We start from the raw sequence: 21,824 nt of genomic DNA on the forward strand, positions 1-21,824 counted from the left end.
GAAAGGCTCCTGGAATAGACGGAATACCTGTAGAATTACTGCGCAGTGCAGGTGAGGAAGCGATTGATAGATTATACAAACTGGTGTGTAATATTTATGAAAATGGGGAATTTCCGTCAGACTTCAAAAAAAGTGTTATAGTAATGATACCAAAGAGAGCAGGGGCAGTTAAATGTGAAGAATACAGAACAATTAGTCTAACTAGTCGTGCATCAAAAATCTTAACTAGAATTCTATGCAGAAGAATTGTGAGGAGAGTGGGGGAAGTGTTAGGAGAAGACCAATTTGGTTTCAGGAAAAGTATAGGGACAAGGGAAGCAATTTTAGGCCTCAGATTAATAGTAGAAGGAAGATTAAAGAAAAACAAACCAACATACTTGGCGTTTATAGACCTAGAAAAGGCTTTCGATAACGTAGACTGGAATAAAATGTTCAGCATTTTAAAAAAATTGGGGTTCAAATACAGAGATAGAAGAATAATTGCTAACATTTACTGGAAACCAAATAGTAACAGTAATAATTGAAGAACATAAGAAAGCAGCCATAATAAAAATGGGAGTCTGACAAGAATGTTCCCTGTCCCCTTTATTTTTTAATCTTTACATAGAACTAGCAATTAATAATCTTAAAGAACAATTTCGATTCAGAGTAACAGTATAAGGTGAAAAGATAAAGATGCTATGGTTTGTTGATGTAGTAATTTTAGCTAAGAGTAAAAAAGAGTTAGAAGAAACAATGAACGACATGGATGAAGTCCTGTGCAAGAACTACCACATAAAAATAAACAAGAACAAAACGAAAATAATGAAATGTCGTAGAAATAATGAAGATGGTCCACTTAATACAAAAATAGAAAGAGAAAGGATTATGGAGGTAGAAGAATTTTGTTATTTGGGAGGTAGAATTACTAAAGATGGACGAAGCAGGAGCGATATAAAATGCTGAATAGCACAAGCTAAACGAGCCTTCATTCAGAAATACAATTTGTTTATATCAAAAATTAATTTAAATGTCAGGAAAAAATTTTTGAATGTGTATGTTTGGAGTGTCGCTTTATATGGAAGTGAAACTTGGACAATCGGAGTATCTGAGAAGAAAAGATTAGAAGCTTTTGAAATGTGGTGCTATAGGAGAATGTTAAAAATCAGATGGGTGGATAAAGTGACAAATGAAGAGGTATTGCGGCAAATAGATGAAGAAAGAAGCATTTGGAAAAATATAGTTAAAAGAAGAGACAGACTTATAGGCCACATACTAAGGCATCCTGGAATAGTCGCTTTAATATTGGAAGGATAGGTAGAAGGGAATAATTGTGTAGGCAGGCCATGTTTGGAATATGTAAAACAAATTGTTAGGGATGTAGGATGTAGAGGGTATACTGAAATGAAAAGACTAGCACTAGATAGGAATATAGGGAATCTTGGAGAGCTGCATCAAACCAGTCAAATGACTGAAGACAAAAAAAAATATATATATATACATATTTATATTAGCTTGACACATCTTAATCGGTTCAACCGTTGAGCTGCTACAGTGGAACAAGCAAACATATATACACCCTAATAAAACATTACACTCCTTTTTGGGCAGTCATGTTTTAGTGTTTACAAATATAAAAATCTTGCATTTATAAATATATTTATATTTCTTTACTTGTTAGAAGTATATAAATATTTTATTTTATTACTGTTTTTTTCATTAAATACTATTTTTTGTGTATTATGATCATGATAAATGTTAATTAGTGTGGTAATAGATAGATAAGATTGAGTTTAGAATACTAGGACTGTTAGATAAGTGAGGTAAATTATGCATAAATGGTATTGCTATTAACAAAATTCTTTGTTGACCGTTTTCTTCCATTTTTGAAATGATTAAATCTTAAATATCAGTATGCTATTTAATTTGCTATTAGTGATTTTTTATGAAATTAGAGAAAAAGGAAATTCCTAGTCACAAAATTTTATTTTTTGAAAGAAAAGACAGCTGTCACATTAAAACGCATATTACAAGTAGAGTCGGTTTTTACTGAGTCAGCACCATCATTTAGAACCATTCACTTGAAATTGAACAAGGTGTGAAAACAAACACAGTGATTGTAATTCAAATGAAATGAGCCACCAAAGAAAATATCACAAAAATTTGTAAAATTATTTTGCCAGACTGAAGATTAAAAGTCAAAGAAATAACCAAGATGGCAACGTTCTACACAAACATTTAGGCGTGAAGAAGCTTTAATGAACACCATGTTGGCATTCACTCCATAAAAAAATTGTTTCACTGGCTGTTTCACCCAGAGTTTAAGGTATTTCAAGCAAAATCTAGATGATTTTTCCACCAATTGGCAAGAGGCAGACAGATGTTAAAGAAGTAAAAACAGTGCTCTCTACAGGAAAATTCATGACCACTCTTTTTGGGATCGAAAGGCATTACCAGTTATTTTACAGAAGAAAAATAATCGATGGTAATATCTGAATACCGGTGAAATCAAGAAAACCCGACTGCAATTGGCCAAGAAAAAAATTTGTTATCTCGAGATAGTTTGTCATTTCACTGTTAAACAGTGTCCCATTTGGCCTATATATGTTGCATTAAAATCATATTTTATTTAGTAAACACCATTTTTGCTTTAACACCATTTTACCATTTTATCATTCCTTTTTTGCTTTCTTATCTTTCGAAATAATTTTCTTATTATTCCTTTTTCATAATCACTGCTATTTGAAAGATAATATCTAGTTATTTTTTATATTTCACTTCAGTTAACAGTAAACACTACCCTACTGAACATTTTCTAAACGCAGCTAATTTATGTTCCCATGGATGATTAGATTTTGCATAAATTTTAAGAGCAGGAGGGACAAGCAGAAGAGGCCATGACAGTAAGGATGGAGAATGTGCAAAGCTTAATGTTACTATTTATTTGATGATACCTACTCAGGATGACTCGGTGCTAAAAGTAGTTTTGAGAATGAACGGAGGTATTCTGAAACGTGTCAAGTGACAGTCCTCGGAAAGACAGAAAATAATACTCAAATCAATTATGATAATCCTAGTGAAAATATTAAATATTGTGAAAAAAATATAGAATATAATATTACAATACAATATTTCTTATCTTTATGGCTATAAATATCTTCATTGAGGTTGTCAATTTTTAAAAATTCTATTATATAAATATTAAATCAGTAAGCTAATAAAGTGTATTTTTATAGATAAATAACTTTTATATATAAATTTTCTTAAGATAGATTTATATTCAGCATAATGTTTAAATTTTGTGATAATATTTCTATTACAAATAAAATAATTAAAAATAAATTTTTAGATATAATTATTTATTTTTTATTCAATTATGTATATGTTATCTGTACTGTTATAGTTTGTTATAATTATATAATTAGAATAAGTTATTGTAGTTGAGTTAAAGGTTTTGAAGGCTTCAATAATTTTATGAAAAGTGTAATGTGAAATAAATAATAAGATTTTATTTTCCTCCTTTATTCACCTACATCTACATTGATATATCAGTGTTATATGAGGAATCATTATTGAAGATTTGTCTTCATGCTTAGTAAAAGGATTGTCCAGCAAGTAAAGAACATTTGACCTTGGCACAATTCTCCATTTCCACCAGCCATTTTGGGTATATCATTGGACTCCCTCCACTACAAGCTTAATGTGAGCTAATTTGCGATGCTGTATGGGCATTGATATCTTTTTCCACACTTTCAAAATATGTAACAAAATAGAAAATCCTGCCAAATTTGAATGTACACATGAAAATGTTTTGGCCCATTAAAATTTATTGACAAATAAAGAAAGTTTATGGTGATAGTGTGTTGAATGAAATTTTGGTTAGAAAATTGTGCATTATATTTAACGAGAGAGAAACAAATGTGCACAGTGACAAATCTTCTAGTCAACCATCCCTCATCACTGAAGAACTCAGAAAACAGTTGATAACAAAGTGCAGGACAATAGAAGTTACATGTTAGTTTCTTTCTTGAAATTTCAAGAGCTTTACTTCATGAAATTGTAATGTCCATCTTGGTTACAAAAAAATGTGTGCCAAATGGGTAACTAATTATTGTCTGATAATCACAGAAACTGAAAAATGGGAACTGCTTTATGTTTCTCACTTGTTACGCTCAAGATGGTGACAGAATTTTAGATCACATTGTTATCAGTGAGACATTGATCTTTAAACACCTGATATAAAGCATCAATGGAATGATATCATTACAAATCACCAACAAAGCTGAAAAAAAGCAAAACAAGCTCTCAGCACTAGCAAGATTATGGCAACTATGTTTTGAGTTCAAAAGGGTATCTTATTGGTTGATTTCATTCCAAGAGAGCAGATAATAAACTCAGAAGCATACTTTAGATGCTCCACCACCTGAAGATGCACCCTACAGAACAAACGAAGGGGTATGTCGTCCAACATTGGCATCTTAGTCTGTGATATTGTTTGCCCACACTCAGCTGTAGCAACTGGAGCTTTGCTTTAAATTCTGGCTGGTATGTTTTTCAGCACCCATCATATAGCTCTGACTTGGTACATAGCTACTATCATAGGGCCCTTAAACTAAGGGTTCCTGTAAATATAAAATAAAATTTGTTTAGTTAATTCTTATCTTGATTTTTCTATATCAAAATAATCTTTATTTTCTGGACATCTCTTGATTAATAAATATAATATTTTATTAATTCTTCAGTAGTTCTTTTTTAATTTAGTAAAATATAATAATTCATCTAAAATAATAGTAATTTATGTTTACTTTAGGGTACAGTATTTTTTCCGTTTCCTGATGGTTCATGCAAGTTATTTAGCCTTAAAGGTGATGCATTGCCACCTCAAGTAGAAGATGTTGTTTTATGGACCATACCAGCGAAAGTTAATGTCAATAAAACACTAAGTCTCACTAATTGGTTACAAATACCACAGAGGTAAAAGAATATAAAAGTGAAATTATGATGCATATATTTTTATTTTAAAATGTTTACTCTATATAAATTACCTAAAAAAAATGTTTATAGAAGTAGAAATTTTTTTATCACTTTAAAAAATATTTTATATTTTTAGTTATAATTTTTTTATGGAGGACTGGAACCCCAGCTGTAACTTAATTCAACTTATTGCACAGCCACAAGACAGGAGAGAACCCAAGTTGATCCACTGGACAACTTCCTATCATATTAATAATAAGGATCCACTGGTTTTATTATCAAGATTTATGATAATATAATTATACAGTACAAAGATTACATCAGGAAATTGATTATTTCTTTAAAAAAAAGAAGCTTGGAAGGAACAAGGAAAACTGAACAAAATTATAATTAGAAAAGAGACCGTGATTATAGTCAGTATTAACACATAAAATAATTGTACAATTTAAAACACATGCAATAAAAAACACTTTTAAAACTGTTAGTTAATTGCTAAATATCTGAGTAGATACTTAATTTATAAAATAAATTCAGGTTTATTTAATTAATATTATATAAGAACTCATCAGCAGTATAATGTTGTTTCTGTTAAAGGAGAAAGTTTTTAATTTTATTTTAAATAAATTGGTAAGAAGATCTTGTAAATCATTAAATAATATATTATAACAATTGAAGCATAATAAGATCATTTTGTTATAGCCCAAAATATGTAACACAAAAACAATTGTGTTTCATGTAATGGTATGATAAGCCCTCCAGTAATAGTAAAAATATCATATTCTTTCTGTCTATGTCTTAATTTACTCAACTCTTTTTGAGAACTGATAGCTTCAAATACCTTAAGAGGTGTAATACATCAAAACAACTCAGAATTTTTTTTTCTGGGTTCACCACAAAGTATCATCAGTGCTCAGACACGATATTCATGTAGCAAATAAATAAATATAAAAAATTTAATTAAAAACTAAACCCAGTATTATAAAAACACAACATAAATGGGAAAAAAACCTATGACGAATGCTAAAAGCGAAAGAAAACCACAATGAAATATTACATTAATAATCTAAATTAAAACAATAAAATTAGCATCTGCCATACACCAAATGGCAAAAATAATTGAAATGTACTATAGAAAACTCAGATATTTGAATATAAGCGGATGGCCCAAAGAAATCATATAACATTTGATAACATCGTCTCATTGTTTTCTCAGATATTTTGGTAGTTAGGCCCTAGTTTAAACTTTCAACACAATTCTGCATAACATTCTTCAAGGATGTGGTGTACAATTAGTTGGCAGCTGTAGTAAATACAAACAGGTGCATTAGTCTGAGTCATGACCTTATTCGCAGACACTTGATGAGAATGGATGAAAATCTTTGATCGAGGAAACTTAAGAAAGATAACTAACAATTGGTTCAAATAGGTCAAAGAAGATTTAAAAATTAGCAGAGATAGAAACCCATGAAATTACAGACAGAGAAACATTCAAATAAAACCTCAAAACATGTGAAGATTTATAGAAGAGAAGAACAAGAACAGAATGGACCCAGCAAACACTCATTCAAAATTAAAACCTAATGGCAATAAAAGAAAAGCGATGCCTATAAGTAAAACCATTTATCATGGTTCTACAGAGACAGGTATCAATTCAAAAAAAAAAATGAAGTGATGTAATTTCTGAAATATCTTCATTTTGTAACTTAACTGGTGATATTTTAATTTACTAGTATCGAAAAACTTACATACTTAATACACATTTATTTAAAGTTGAAGGTAGTAGCTATTTATTTAAAAGTAAAAAGTAACAAAAAGGATAGAAAAAAATTGAGATTTTAATGTTGTGATAAAAAATTTAAATTACTTGATAAAATTATTTTTATATTCGTTATTTTAAGTCAATATTAAGAGTGTATGTTACCGGCTTTCTAAATATGTAATTATGGATAATTGATGATATATATATATATATATATATATATATATATATATATATATGCATGTATAAAGGGTTATTCAATAATTAAACAGACAAATAACTGTACAGCAAAAATGGTTTATAAAATTTTTTTTTTTAATTTTATCTGCTTTTCCATGTAATCCCCACCAACTTCTCTGCACTTATCCCATCTTTTTACAAGTCTTCTTATCCCCCCAGTAAAGAATTCTTTACCTTGATCTTGAAGCCAGTTTTGTACTTTTTTCTTTACCTCTTCGTTATTGTTGAACTTGATGCCATGCAAAGCTTCTTTAGGAGCTCCAAGCCCAGTTTGCCAATGTGAGCGTCAGTTTTGCCATATGAGGTCAAGCATTGTCTTGAAAAAGCACACCTTTCCTCTGTCATCCTGGGCATTTCCTCTTTGACACGGGTTTGACTTTGTTTTCAGTCATGACTGATTAGTATATGTTGATAGTGTATTGCTCCTCCAAATAATCACAGAAAATCAGACCATGGACATTCCAAAAGATGGTTAACATGACCTTACCAACTGATGGTTGCATTTTGAATTTTTTACGAACAGGCGATTCAGGGTGTTTGCACTGCATGCTTTGACACTTGGACTCCAGCTCAAGATGATGTATCCAAGTTTCATCACACGTTAAAATCCTGTCCAAAAATGCATCACCTTCATTATTTGAATGATTTCGGAGTTTGGTGCAAATGTGAAATCTCTCAGCTTTCTGATGAACAGTAAGTTCTCTGGGAACTCACCTTGCACAAGTCTTACGGTAGTTCAGTTTGTTTTGAATGATGGACTGAATTGTGCCAACACTTACTTGACATTTTTCACAATTTGTTCAACTATAAATCGTCTGTATTCTTGGATAAGTGATTTAATATGAGAATCTAACGCCAAGGTCAACACTGTTACTGAACGCCCGGAGCAGTGCTTGTCGGTCATGCTTTTGTGGCAACTTTAAAACTTTACTTTTCCACCCATGCTTAAAAACTTGCATGTTTCATGCAATTACTGCTATATTGTTTTTTCATCTGAGAGAATATTTCTGACGGTTGTACACTTTCCAAAAGTAAAAATCTGATCACAGAATGCTGTTTTCAAAAGTACTTTCTTTGAGAGGACACACCATTGTAACTAAGACTTTTTAGAGGTTATGTTTACGTAAATATTAATCGAACAGCTAACTAACACTCTTCGCAAGATTGCCAACTAACACTTAACAAAAGTTTCAACTGCCTGCATTAAGCGTGTCCTTCACTAAAAATGTTTAATTATTGAATGAATCTCATATATCTGTTTTTTAAGACTTCTAAAAGGTTTTTGACACTGTTCCCCACAAAGTTTTGCTATGCAAATTGGAAAAGTACAGATTCAGGATGGTGAAACTCTTTAATATTTTTATAGCTATCTAAAGGGGCATTCACTAAAGATCTACTGCGAAAATTCTGGGAATAATTAATTTTTTGATTGTTAATGTTTTTGGTCTATCACAGGGTACTATATTATCTCCTTTGTAAATGATATGCTTAAACTTCAGATTGAAAAATGTAATCCCCTCTGCAGATAAACACTGTTTTAATCTTTGAAAATGATAGCTGGGAATTTCGGCTTATGTTACTGCTGAATACCCTTAGTCTAAATATAGAAAAAACTAGACTGATAGCCCCCTGATTAGTTTTTCCTCCTTTAAGAGGAAAACCACAGAATGAATTGCATATGAAATTGTACGCAGATTGTAGCAGTGCCTCTACTCGTACATATAAAAACCAGTTATTGAAAAAAGTTAAATGTCAGAAATATTTTGGGATAGTTATAGGTGAAAATTTAAAATGGGAAGCTCATACTTAATTTATTTGTAAAAAACTGAAATTATTCTTCTGCTTACTTATTCTAAAAACTGAAATCAATATTAAAGTAAATGAAATAAAATTAATATATTTTGCATTTGTACAATCAGTATTACAATATATTTTCAGTTTGGGGAGGGGAACTAGTTTCTCACTTGAGCGCTTTAGAATGCAAAAAATAATAAAAACATATTAAACGCAGACTTTGTTCAAGCGATAAAATATTTATGGAATTTGATGGTATGACTACAAGACTGTAGTATATGAAAAACCTAATGACACTTTTAACATAACATGGATGAATTAAATTAAGATCAAATCATTAATTACCTAACACATTATTGATATGATTTTTTAAATTGCAAAAGAATGAGAACTAGGTGCTCCTGAGGAAATCATATGTGGGAGTTTCCATTTTTATAACTCAACAAATGTGAAAATTATTATATAATAATAATTATTAATTATTATTTTATAATTGAATTTTTAGGTGCTATTGTATTAATAATGTACAACTTTTTGAAAGACAGAAAAGTAGTAATAATAGTGGTGTAAAATTATTCGTAGTTTGGAGTATGATAATTTATACTTCTGATAATTATTTACTTTATTCATTTTAATGTACTTGACTTCATTATACTTAACTTATTTAAACTTACCTTACATATACTTTATAATCTCATTTATATTCAAAATATATCTTATTTATACTTTGAATATATCTAATTCTTTGATAATTTAACTTATTTTTGAAAAGAAACTTTCAATATAATCATCCTCTTTGAATAGCCATCTTTTTAATGTCGATTTAGATTTTGTAATTATTTTTAATTGTTTAATGTCTACAGGGATTTCACTGAAAATTTGAGTTGCAATAAAAAAGAGAAATTTTACAGAAAATCTCTTTGTTTGGTTTGGGCAATTTGATGTGCTGCATGTTTGCATATTGTAAGCAGTGCAAATGTAGTTTTGTTCCTGCTGGCCAATTTTTATATAAAATATTACCAGAGTCTTACAGAAGTAAAAGTATCAAAGGGGGTAAGAGGTGTCATTCCCTGAAAATGGGTAAGGAATTAAATGTTTGAGGATTTTTGGGAATAGTTCTCTTGCTATATTTTTGTCCTAGCATTAATATAAAGTAATAGGTTCCTCCCCAAATTGATATTCCATATTGAAGTCAACTTTCAATTAAAGTGTAATATATTAATTTTATAACAGTATACTCTGGGCAGAGATTATAAATAAAATTCTTTAAGTTCTTTCTTTAATTTCACTGTATGGTTTGCAACTTGGAATCAATCACTATGTCCAAATATTTCACACTATCCACTTCCTGATTCTGTTATAGTCACTGTTTGATAGTTTTGCAATTTATGGTGTTCATTTGAAATAGTAGTGATTAACTGAAATAGTTCTTAAATTAAATATAATTATTTTAGTTTTATTTACATTTATATTTGAAGCTTTAACTTTGAAACCACAGGTTGATGTTTTGGAGATAGCTATTAACTATTTTTCTTCTGAGCAAAAACACTTCCCGTTATCATCCCCCAGACACCAGGAATAGTTCCGACGAGAGGGCAGAGCCCTGAAAGACTGCACATTTAACGATCTGCTTGTACTTAAAATTATTACCTGTTTTGACTTGATGGGTTCTATCTGAGAGGAAACTCCCAAATTAGTTGTTGTTACACACTCCTCTGACTCCTGCATTACGGAGCTTATTTAATAGAATTTTGTCATCAACAGTATGAAACGCCTTTCTGATATCAAGAAATACATGCACATTTCTTGTTTACTTCATTATAAATATACATCAACACTTTTGACATAGCATCCTCTATGTTTAGTCATTTTCTAAACCTAGAATATTTTTGACAAAAAATATTTAGTAAGCCTATTTTTAATTAGCTTTTTCCTGATTTTTTCAAATACAGATAACAGGGCAATAGGTCTACAGTTATTCACATTGTCTCATGCTGGTTCATCACAAGGGAATCAAAACCAAAACTAAATATAAATCTATACTTGTCTATTACTGTTTGATTTCAGAAGGTTGATATTAATATAGCTTTTATAACAATAACATTATCTTAAGTAGTAGGATATTTTATTTCTTCTAGACCGGCATGTTATGAAATCTATACATAACAATAATACAAGTTTTACTTTCATTTATCGAAAAATTAACTTTTTAACAATATGCAGTAACAAGCATATTTTTTTCAGACTGAACTTTAACATCTTTGTTTTACATAAATTGCAATTCTGTCAGATCTGTAATCATCATTGCAAACAGAATAGTAGTTCTAATTCTCAGTAGAGTAAAGTTTCAATTTGCCACTGTAAATTCAAGTCTCAGTTAACACGATACATATAGGTTTATAGTTAAATTTCAAGCAAAAAAAAATCAAAATTTTCTCTCATACTTCGATGGTTTTGGACTGAATGAAGTAATAGATCATCATTGTTCACAGGTTAGTAGTATAGCAATAAAGGAATCAAAAATTCTTATTTATGTCATACTTATGTTAGCGTGTTATATATTGAAACTTATTTAACTTAACTTATTCAAATCTTTAATCATTTGTAGTACAATAGCTGCTATCTGACCTTCTGCTTTCATCATGATTTTGCTATTCCAGATCCACATATATTTAAAACTCACTTTTCACTGTACTTGTCAGTCCTAGCACTTTCATTCTTTCCAGAGATGCTTTCATGTAGATATACATGGATCAGATGAAATATTTAAGTGACACATCGAAAAATCTCATTTAATTCTTCTTCTTAGTAATTTTTTCTCTTTGTCTATTCTTCTTGTAAATTTTTTTCAGTATTATCAGAGGTTTGTTGCAGTTATCGATTTTTCAGTCCATGATGTTATATCCTAGAGTATTAACAACCGTCTTAACTACACTCGGAAGGTCTTTGCTTTTATCCATGGGGTAATTATGTAATTCAAGGCAATTCTGGAATATTGTTGTAATTTGGGAACAGTGCGATGTAAGTCTTCATTTTCCCACTAAAGGTCATTAATTTCTCCAGTTTGAGCTTCGATCTTCTCAAGACATAAGGATAATTGTTTTTCTTAGATTTTTTTTAAGGACATCTTCAACATCTGTATGACAAAGTTAGATAGATTTTCCTAATCCTCACTCCAATCTTCTGTGTTGCCTTCTCTCATCTCATTGAGTAGATGACCACTTGTGTTAGCAAGATTTCCCCCTTTGATGCAGAGATTTCCAGAGACAAGCTTATTTTTTTCTCTTTTGTGCATGGTTCATATCTTCATTTATTTTTATTTTTCATGTAGGAATTAATTTCATCTATTTAAAGTTTACAAAGACACCATGAAACTTGAAGTTACAGTCGCAAGAAATTTAATATTTTAACTAATTTTTTTCTTAATTTTTTTTTTTGTCAAAACGTTTAATCCTTAATTATTGCTAAAATTACAATTTAGCTGCTGTATTCTTTTTATGCTCTTGAACTAAGTACAGCATTTTCAACATTTTTATTTTTATTTTATCGACTTACAGGTCTGATCTATTATAACTATTATTATAACATTAGCTATATATTATTATAGCTATTATTATAACTAAATAAATGCTTTCACTACTAGACAAGGTCTCGTACCTTTTGCTGGTGAAGCCAAAATAATATATTATTTGCTTAATAAATTTATAAAAGAATAATATTTTTATTTTTTTTTTTAGCATAAGTGAATTCAACAAAATTGTATTTGTTTTTAAAATTATAATGTTAGTATTGTATTGAATTTTAATGTATTTTGTTGATGGCAATAAATTAACATTTATTTATATGTATATATAATTTATTAAAATAAGAATATGTAATTTCTATGATACAGATTTGTAATGTCGTCAGAAGTAATTGAGAAAGGTAATCCTGATCCTATATTTACATTGTCAGGTAGTAAGTACATTGATGTTGGAGCATCACAGAACAGAATTTATAATTTGAGTCTCCATTGTTATAGGGAAAGCAAAGTTAAACTAAAGGTATTATTTTTATATTTACTTATTTTTTAATAAGTGATTATTAATCACATATTCATGGAGTAAACTGTATAAAATTTAATCATATAGTTTTATAAAATTTAATCATATAGTTAGTTACCTGCCTTTGTAGTTCAGTTGAGTTTACGTAATGGTTGTTGTATCATTAGTCGTACATTAATTCTTGTTTCAAACTGTTTCTATTTTTTTGGTCTCTTGATTCATATTATCTTTTTTTTAGTAAAGCAAGTATTCATATTATAACAAGATAGCCTGAGGAAGTACATAATGTTAAATTGATGTATGAATGTAGATAAACATCATAAGTACATGTTTTACACGTTAATCATAATAGCATATTTTGCTGATTACTTATTATGTTCTAAGATTAGTATCTCTAGTGAAAAAATGTATATTATATACAGAAGCGTGCAAATGAATCCAAACAGAGGGAATTTTTTGTTTATTTCTATATTTTTGCTACACTGCTTGACCACACCTATTCTTTAAGTTGTCTGTGTAATGTTAGGTTATTGTTCTGTGGTTATTTAGCAATTTTCATATTATAAATAGTATTTTGTGAAAGTTTATTTCATTTTTTTTTTATAAAATAATATTTTCATATTTTTTTGTTCTGTGTGTCTGGAATGTATAACAATGGACATAACTCCAAGAAAGCAATCAAAATTGTTTCTCTTTCTGTGCATACTAGTAAGACACAACAACAAATAGCTTCTGAGTGTGCTATTTGACTATGGACAGTGAATGCTATTTTAAAACAATTTTAAAAAACTGGTTCTGTTTCACCTCAAAGGAAAGACAAATGTGGCCATAAAAGAAAATTTATTCCAACATAGGATCAGTTATTTGTGAGAAAAACTGAACTTGATCCAAAATTATCTGCTGTGGTCTTAAATTCAGAACTGGTAGCTAGTAGAACAGATTAACATGTGGCAACTCTTATATGCTAACTTCTTGCAGCTGGAGGGAAAGCTCATCAGTCAGTTAAAAACCAGCTTTTAACACCAGCAATGTATAAAAAAAGGCCCTTGAGGGCCAAAGCACTTGCTACTGAAAAAATGTTATGTTTTTCGAGACTGATTTTTATGTTCAAGGGCAAAGGGTTTCATACGTTAGAAAAGCATCAGATGAAAATACATCACTGACTAATATTGAACAATCAGTTAAACATACCCAGAAAAAAAATGTTTGGTATTGTTTCACATTTAATAAAGCCCCTTGTTCAATGATTCCAGTAGATGGTATGTTGAAAAGTGATGGATTTATCAAAATTTTGAAGGAAAGGGTTGTGATGCAACTTCAAAAGAAATTCCCACAAAGTAAGAGAGTGTTCCAACAAGATGTGGTGCCATGCCATATTGGAATGGAATGGAATGCAAAGGTGGCGGGAGTTTCACAAAAAATTCTCCCTTCGAATCGCAGAGCCTGGGCAGTGTCCCTTGCTGCTGTATGATTCTGTAATCGGGCGTGTTTAAGAGTTTATTTTTAATGACGGGTCTAAGTTTTAATATTTTATGGACGGATTTATTAACATTCCATATCCGTTTGGACCAGCGTTCTCAAACCCATTTCTGGGTCCAACCACGGGAGACTAGGCTTTTAAAACCTGACCTCCCAATGTAATTCCCCTTCAGACCGTCCACTGAAGTCCTTTCGATGCTAACGCTTCATAGGCTAGCAGGAATACGCCACAACGGGGCACTAATTGTTTGGAGGGAGCAATGCGCCCCTTCTCCGGATGGAGTTGCAATTGCTGATTTAATTTAATTTAATTAATTGTAAGTATAAAGTTATTTTAAGGAATGGATAATGAGAAGATCTTCATCCGCTTCTTCAATGGCTGCCCTTCATGTTGCATCTCTGCTGGGCTCTTTTCCGGACTACTGTCCGTGACAACGGGTCGCGTAGTGGGTCTTCTTCTTCTTCAGATAACCTCTTCGTTCTTCTTTGGCCTGCACTTTCCGAGACTTGGCAGTAACCGAAATTACATAACAGTAACCTTGATGATCCCGTGGCCCCGAAGGGCTGAACGGGGGAAAGTGCAGGTTTCTTCTCTCTTCGTTCTTCTATACTGTCGGTGGCTGCTGGGCTCGTTCCCACTTCTTCTTTCTTGAAAGGAAAGGAGATAGGGAACTTACAATTTTGGTAAAAACTGACTCGCGATCGCGGTTTGGGAGCGGCGAATGCCTGTTGTCAAAGAAGTAAGAGCAGATTGCTCACACTACATAATACTAATCTTCCAGACACACGTGTGTCCAGGAAGGGTTTGGGGGGACCGCGTGGCCGCAGTGAAGAAACCAGTTTTGTTGGCTGTCGTAGGTGTGATATCTGGAACATAAGAAACAGAACACACACACGAAAAAAAGTAAAGTTTATTATTAGTTTTATTTTGTGGTGGATAGGATAAAAAGAAAAGGGATTTCCCTTCACTCTGCCGGTGGGCGCCAAACATATACATCTCTGATATTAATATCAATATTCAAGCTGTATTATATATATTGAATAGGGGGCACAAATCTCTCACGCGAAAAAAACCGCGCATTCCCGACGCCAAACGGCGTTTATTCGATTCCTTACTTCTGTCGGCATTGTGGCAAGGCTCCAGTTTTGCAGAATTGTCGGTGCGGTAGTTGTTAATCTTAAAAAAAAAACTTACCGCCTTTCATTGTCTCTCAGCGAGACGGTACAGCTCGTTAATTCGTATTATAATTCACACTAAAAATGTTCACTCGCGATTCCGGACACTTTTCTAACGCGTTATTCCGGTTGTAGCTCACGCGATAGAGCCCCCTAAGCCTGGTTTCTCGATCCTCGGCTCCGCTCACATCCTCACAGTGTTTCGTCCAATACGACGTGAGGCCGCTTCCTTGCACCTTGAAGTGTTGGGTCCTCTCGGTAGATGTCCCGAAGATGACCGTGTTCGGACACGGCCGCTCTCCCGAACAGCCTGCACCACCCCCACTTCGGACACGGTTTGAAGTCTCGCGTCGTATCGGAGAGTGGAATTTCTGACGAACCACGGAGCTCCAAATATCGTCCGCAACGCTACATTTTGGACGGCCTCAATCTTCTTTTGAAGCGTGGAGCTCAACAATGCTCCCCATGTCGGGTAAGCATATGTCAGAATCGGCAGTACGTACATACCGACTCCCCTCCCCCCACCCCGAGGGGAGAAGATCCCTCCTCGTAGCGTGTCCGGTCGCTACACCACCCCCTCCGTTCCTAGCCAGTAGTGGCTTTAACGGAGGACATCTTCTCGCCCTCAAACTGATTGCGCACCACAGCTTTCAGTCCAGGCCCCGCAGAGATGCCACCGATGCAGATGCCCCGAGGGACATCTGCATCGGTAAAGTTCACCCCGAGATAGTTTTACGTGTTTATGCCTTCAGAAAGAATACAACGGACACCTGCAGCTACCACGTCGTCCTCAGGAACTAAGCTAGAAGCCTAACCGCGGAATGAAGACCCCGCGCCTAGCACTAACCTTATTGAGCCAATTATCGAATGTCTCAGATCCGAGCAAACTACCACTATAACAAACTTTCCCACTAAAGTTTAACACAGCTAAATTTAGACCTTGTTCCCTTAAGAACCCCGCTTATTACTCGAAATGAGTTTCCTAACTGACTCCGCTTCGGTCTGCCCGGGAGAGGAGAATTAACGCCTATTCCCACACAGCTCCATCGCGGAGTCCCGCGTGACATTCACCATCTTTCGTTACCGCCGCCGAAACGCTGCTGCATACCGCCGAAGCTGCACCCAGAGACGCCCCGCCGACTGTGTCGTTAGCTCACAAAATGCCCTCGTCGAAGCGCGACCCCCGCACCCCCCGGGACAAGGATAACCATGCCCGTTGGCAGCGGCCGCAACTCCGCCGACAGCTTTACTCCAACAAAATAACACCAATTATTCTAACCGAGGCACGCTGCCTTAAGCGCCTACCTTCGGCCAGTCAACTGCCCAGGCGGTCCCTATCACCTACTAAATCCCTTCGGCAGTCCTGCTCAGGGCGAGGAAGCGAAGGAAGCCAGCAACTATTGTCCACTCTCTACGAGTCCTCCAGTTGACTTGTAGATCCAAAACAGAGTTTACTCTCTCGAGTTCCCTAGTAACTCTGGTACGCTCAGCTTCGTACCGGGGACATATGTGTAGGACATGGTCCACGATGTCATCGACCCTACAGTCCGGACAGAAGCCGTAATCAACCAACCTAAACCTAGCCAATTTATCCCTAAAGGCACCATGTCCGGAGAGGAACTGCGTCGTGTGCCGATTGGGGGATACCCAGCTAACCGCTCGCAACTCTCTAACATTGGGGAATATACCATGCGTATAACGACCTGTTAAAGAATCGTTCCACCTATCTTGCCAAGAGTCAAAACCTTAGTCTTCGATCTCACGCATACGCCCTGAAGTAAGAAGGCCTCCCTTCTTTGCAACATACCGCTGGCTACGTTCCGTAGCCGAAATATCCACAGGTTTGATGCCTGCAATCACAGTTACTGCCTCTCGCGAGACAGTCCTGTATGTAACCGCCGACAACCGCGAATAAAAGAAGACGCTGGGCTCGTAATAGAATGTCCCTATAACATTGGTACCGCAAACGATGAGCCCAGACGGGCGCAGCGTACAACATTATGGCCTCGCAAACACCTTTGTAAAGAATCCGCATGGTACGGAAATTCAACCCCCAATCGGAATGGACTACTCTACGGACGCCGAAGAAAGCATCAACTGCCTTCTTCGCCACATACTGCAGGTGCTCCTTGAAGAGAAGCCTCTCATCAAGGATAGTACCCAGATATTTTTGAAGGGGACATACCTAATTGAACGACCGTCCATCACAACCCGCGGATGGCGAGTTGCAGCTAGACGGCCCTTCAAAAACATCATAGTGGTTTTCTCCGCACTGAAAACCATCTTATGCTGAAGACTCTACAACCGCAAAACCCTACATGCCTGTACCGCTCTGAGCTCAATCTCAGCACGCGAACCACCCTCAATTAGCAGCAGCCCATCGTCGGCATAAGCCACAATTCGACAGCCACCGGGCAAACGTAGCCGCATGAGAGAGTCAAACTCGATGGTCCAGACGAGTGGACCTAATACACTGCCTTGTGGACATCCTTTTGACAGGGTCTTTCCTACTTGCGAACTGCCGTCACGAAGGACAACAGTTCTTTCGCTGAAGTAACTCGAGAGAGTCCTAATTTCATCCCGCGTGCAACCACGCATCTGCAATTGAAACAAGGCAGAGGGCCACCACAAGTTATCCACCCCGGATATGTCCAAGAAGGCAGTACGTACAGCCGAAAAATGAGAAATTTAGCTGCCAGTGGGTATGGGCTGGCACTGTTCAGTACTAAGTATAGTGAGGCCCTGGTAGCCTTAGCCCTCCGGGTCACATAGTTAACATGTTCCCCGAAGGTAAGCCGCCTGTCCAAGACTACTTCCAGGTACTTAACTGTTTTCTCAAAAGGGATTTTCTCCCCTGAGATTTCCAGCTGCCTGGCCGGTGCACGTGTCTTGTATGTGAACATCACGGCCACCGATTTGTCACCGTTGTCTCTGATTCTCCACATTTCGAACCACGGCTCCACTAAGACCAATTGCCTTTGGAGCCTCTAGACCGCGTAATCCACATTTACGGATTCGTAAAAATACGCCATGTCGTCTGCATAAAAGGCCGTTTTTACCCCCTTCCGACAGCAGCATATCGTTTATGTACAAAGTGTACAGAAAGGGAGAAAGCACTGCTCCTTGGGGAACTCCAACGGCTATTTCTCTGGTGGAGGAAATCGTTTCCCCCACACGCACGACCGTATCAGTATCAGTGACCGTATCAGTCTGACATAGCGGCAAGGAGTCGTCGATCGCGCTAATTTATATAGCAACCCGCTATGCCAAACTTTGTCAAAGACTGTGGCCACATCCAGAAAAACGGCTGCAGTTACCGCTTTCCTGTTCAGGCCTCCGAGAAGGCCATCTATTATTTTTACCAGTTGCAGGGTCGTCGAGTGACCCTCCCTGAACCGAAATTGCTCCGGCCGCACTTCTCCCCCCCCCACCCATGTATCGCCTCAGTTTTTTCAGAAAAATCCTCTCGAACAACTTAGACAATACTGGTAACAATGAGATTGGCCTATAATTCCGGGGAAGGAGTAAACTTTTCCCAGGTTTGGGTAGACATACCACCTTTGCCGTTTTCCAACAATTCGGGAAATATCCAACGTACAATATCGATGTGAATATCACCGAAATAGTTGTTATTACGGCGGCCGGTATGTTCCGGAATGCGCGGGCGCTGATTCCGTCGACACCCGGAGCCTTGTCGGGGCTTGTGGCCTTAATAGCTGCGGAGACTTCCGCTTCAGTGACTTGGTTTATTTCGAGTGGGGCGTCCTCCACCTGTGAGGAATAATCTACAAGAAAGGACTCCAGTTCGGTTGTGTGCTCGTCGTTCGTGGTGGGAGGGGTGTTCGGAGTAAATTGATCCTCCAATGTATTGGCGAAAACCTCCACCCTCTCCGCCTCCGAATACGCCAGGAAACATCGTTGCCCTACAACCGGGTGGCGGGTTGGTTCTCGTAGTCTCCTGTTCAGCCTGAACACCGAGGAGATGTCGTCAGAGACCGAGGCGAGGTATTCGTTCCACGAATCCTCTCGGTGTCTTGTCAGCAATTGTTTCACCCTGTCCGTTTGATTATAAAAAGCCCATTTATCATCGGGGGACAGGGTGATTCGATATCTCCTCCTCCATCGCCGTTTCTCTGCTATGACGTTAGAGATATGAGGAGGGAGATCGTTGCGAACAAATCTGGGGGTTTTCGCCGTAGTGCTGCCTGACAAGGCCTCGGTCATAGACGAAGTTACGCGCTCGACAGTGTCGTCGATTTTCTCCGGGGTGGTCAGGAGCCCAGGATGCGCCGGTGGAGAGTTTCGTAGAACCTTTTTCAGTTGACTGACCTTCGGGGTATAGGCGGAGGGTCTCGGCCACCCCTGCTTGGCCCAGTTCCAACAAGACAGGGGAGTGGTCCGAGCTGAGGTCTTCTATCGTTTCAATCAGGGAGTGTTACCGCATTCAGACTGCGATATCCAGCACATCAGGCTTCGATCTGCCTGTTTGATGAACGAATGTGGGCACCTCAGGGCCTACGACGACTAAACGGCGGGCTCGCGCCCTTTCGTACAACAATCTGCCATTTGCGGTTGTCAGATTGCTGTTCCAAGACACGTGTTTGGCATTCAGGTCGCCCATGAGTATCATGGGCCCATCCCAATTTTCCAGAACGGCATCCAGATCTGCACCGGTTATCGCTGTGTTCGGCTTGTTATAAGCCGAAACCAGACGATACACCGTGCCCAGATGCTCCACATGCACACACGTCTGTTCCATCACGTTGGTATGAAGGTCAACTCGTGTATGTATATGGCGAATGTGGACTAAAACCGCGGTTCCGCCGGTGGAACGGTGTCCGGGTCGTACTGGCCTATCCGTCCTATATGAAAAATAGTTCCGAAGGGTCAGTTGCTTGTTTGGGTTCAAGCACGTCTCAGACAACAGTATCACGTCCACCAGTAGATCCTCGGCCAGACGGCAGAGTTCTGCCGTCTTGCCTACCACTGAGTTGGCGTTCCACTGCAATAGCCTGAGCGTGGGCCTAACCATACCTAGACAGTACAGTCGTGAGGCACTCTATTAAGGACTGGATACAGTCCTTGAGAGATTTTGCTTGGAGCAGGCGTGGCAAGATCACTAGGATATCTGGCAGGATATTCTTTTTTGGACATCACTTCAATAAAGGGCCAATATGATTTATAAAGCTACACATTTAAATCATATCTCAAAAAATAAATCTTTTAGATCAAGGTTCATTTGAAGATTTTTAAATTTTCTTATTGGTTAAACAGGTAAATAAATTTTGACTGAAAAAAGTGGAAATAATTTCTAATTTTCTTCTTTGCTTCCCTTGTCCTATCAGTATTAATGAAAATACTAATGCCAGTGCCCCTACTGTATCCAGCCAGTTCATAGCAACTTAATTAAAAATTGAGATGCCACTCAATTTTTAATTACTTTTATTGTTCAAGATATATTATTCAATTATGTAAATGTTATTATACTATTAGTATTTTATTAAAAATAGTGTATAAATTATTGAAATACATTAATTAGTGATAGTGATTTATTTTAATAATTGTACATAATTTACATGAGACTTAAAAGTACTATAAGAAATGTCTGTTACATAATCTTGCAATCATAACATTACTCACATTTGGACTTCTTAATATGCTCCATTTGGCATTCATGGTTGTTTTGTAGGTGTATAAATCTCATAGCCTAAATATGTATTACAGATATCCTAATCAAATCCAAGATATGACCTGAAGACTATAAATATCGAGACTGTTTGTTAGATATCCTACGTGTATGAAACATTTTTTTTTAATTACTGTTTTCATATAAAAACAAAATGACAAAGAAAAAATTTTAATATATTAAAATAAACAATAAAGATATATTATTGTATTATTTTCCCCACATAGTCACCATTCACTGTAACACATTTTTCTTATTGTTCTATTAGCTTAATTATTCCATCTTTGAAAAATTTCCCCCACCAGTGATTTAAACCAATTAATTATTTCGTTTCAGTTTGACACTTTCCTTTCTTTGTGGACAAAAAACTGCAGGTCATTAAAGATATTGTCATAGAAATCAAGTGCATAAAAATGGCTGTAAGGAAGTTATTCTATACTATATATGCTTGAGGCAAATCCCAGATGACTATCTCATACCATTTGATAATGCTGCAAATAATGCTTTGTCCTTCAGTTCTTTATAATTTCCAAACCTCTGAAAAGTATGACATTGTTTTAAAAGTTGAAATTAGTTTTTTGAAGATAAAATGGAACAATATTAAGCTTATTTTTAGTATAAAACTGAGATTTACATGGAATCAAACAGAAAAGATGCAAAGTTTGTTAAAATAATTCTAAAACTACATCAATCA

The 21,824-nt window shown here is 35.6% G+C and overlaps 1 protein-coding gene across 1 annotated transcript in view; it reads left to right on the plus strand.

Annotated features, from left to right (window-relative positions):
- The window catches only part of LOC142320375 (hydrocephalus-inducing protein homolog), a 64,973-nt gene that overhangs the window by 21,614 nt on the left and 21,535 nt on the right, over positions 1–21,824 (plus strand). The window contains exons 6-7 of the mRNA XM_075358081.1: positions 4,790–4,953; positions 12,639–12,789. Coding sequence (XP_075214196.1) covers positions 4,790–4,953; positions 12,639–12,789 — 315 coding nt within the window. The remainder of the gene's footprint in view (positions 1–4,789; positions 4,954–12,638; positions 12,790–21,824) is intronic.

This window comes from Lycorma delicatula, chromosome 2 (assembly GCF_047948215.1).
Source record: "Lycorma delicatula isolate Av1 chromosome 2, ASM4794821v1, whole genome shotgun sequence".
Lineage (NCBI taxonomy): Eukaryota > Metazoa > Arthropoda > Insecta > Hemiptera > Fulgoridae > Lycorma > Lycorma delicatula.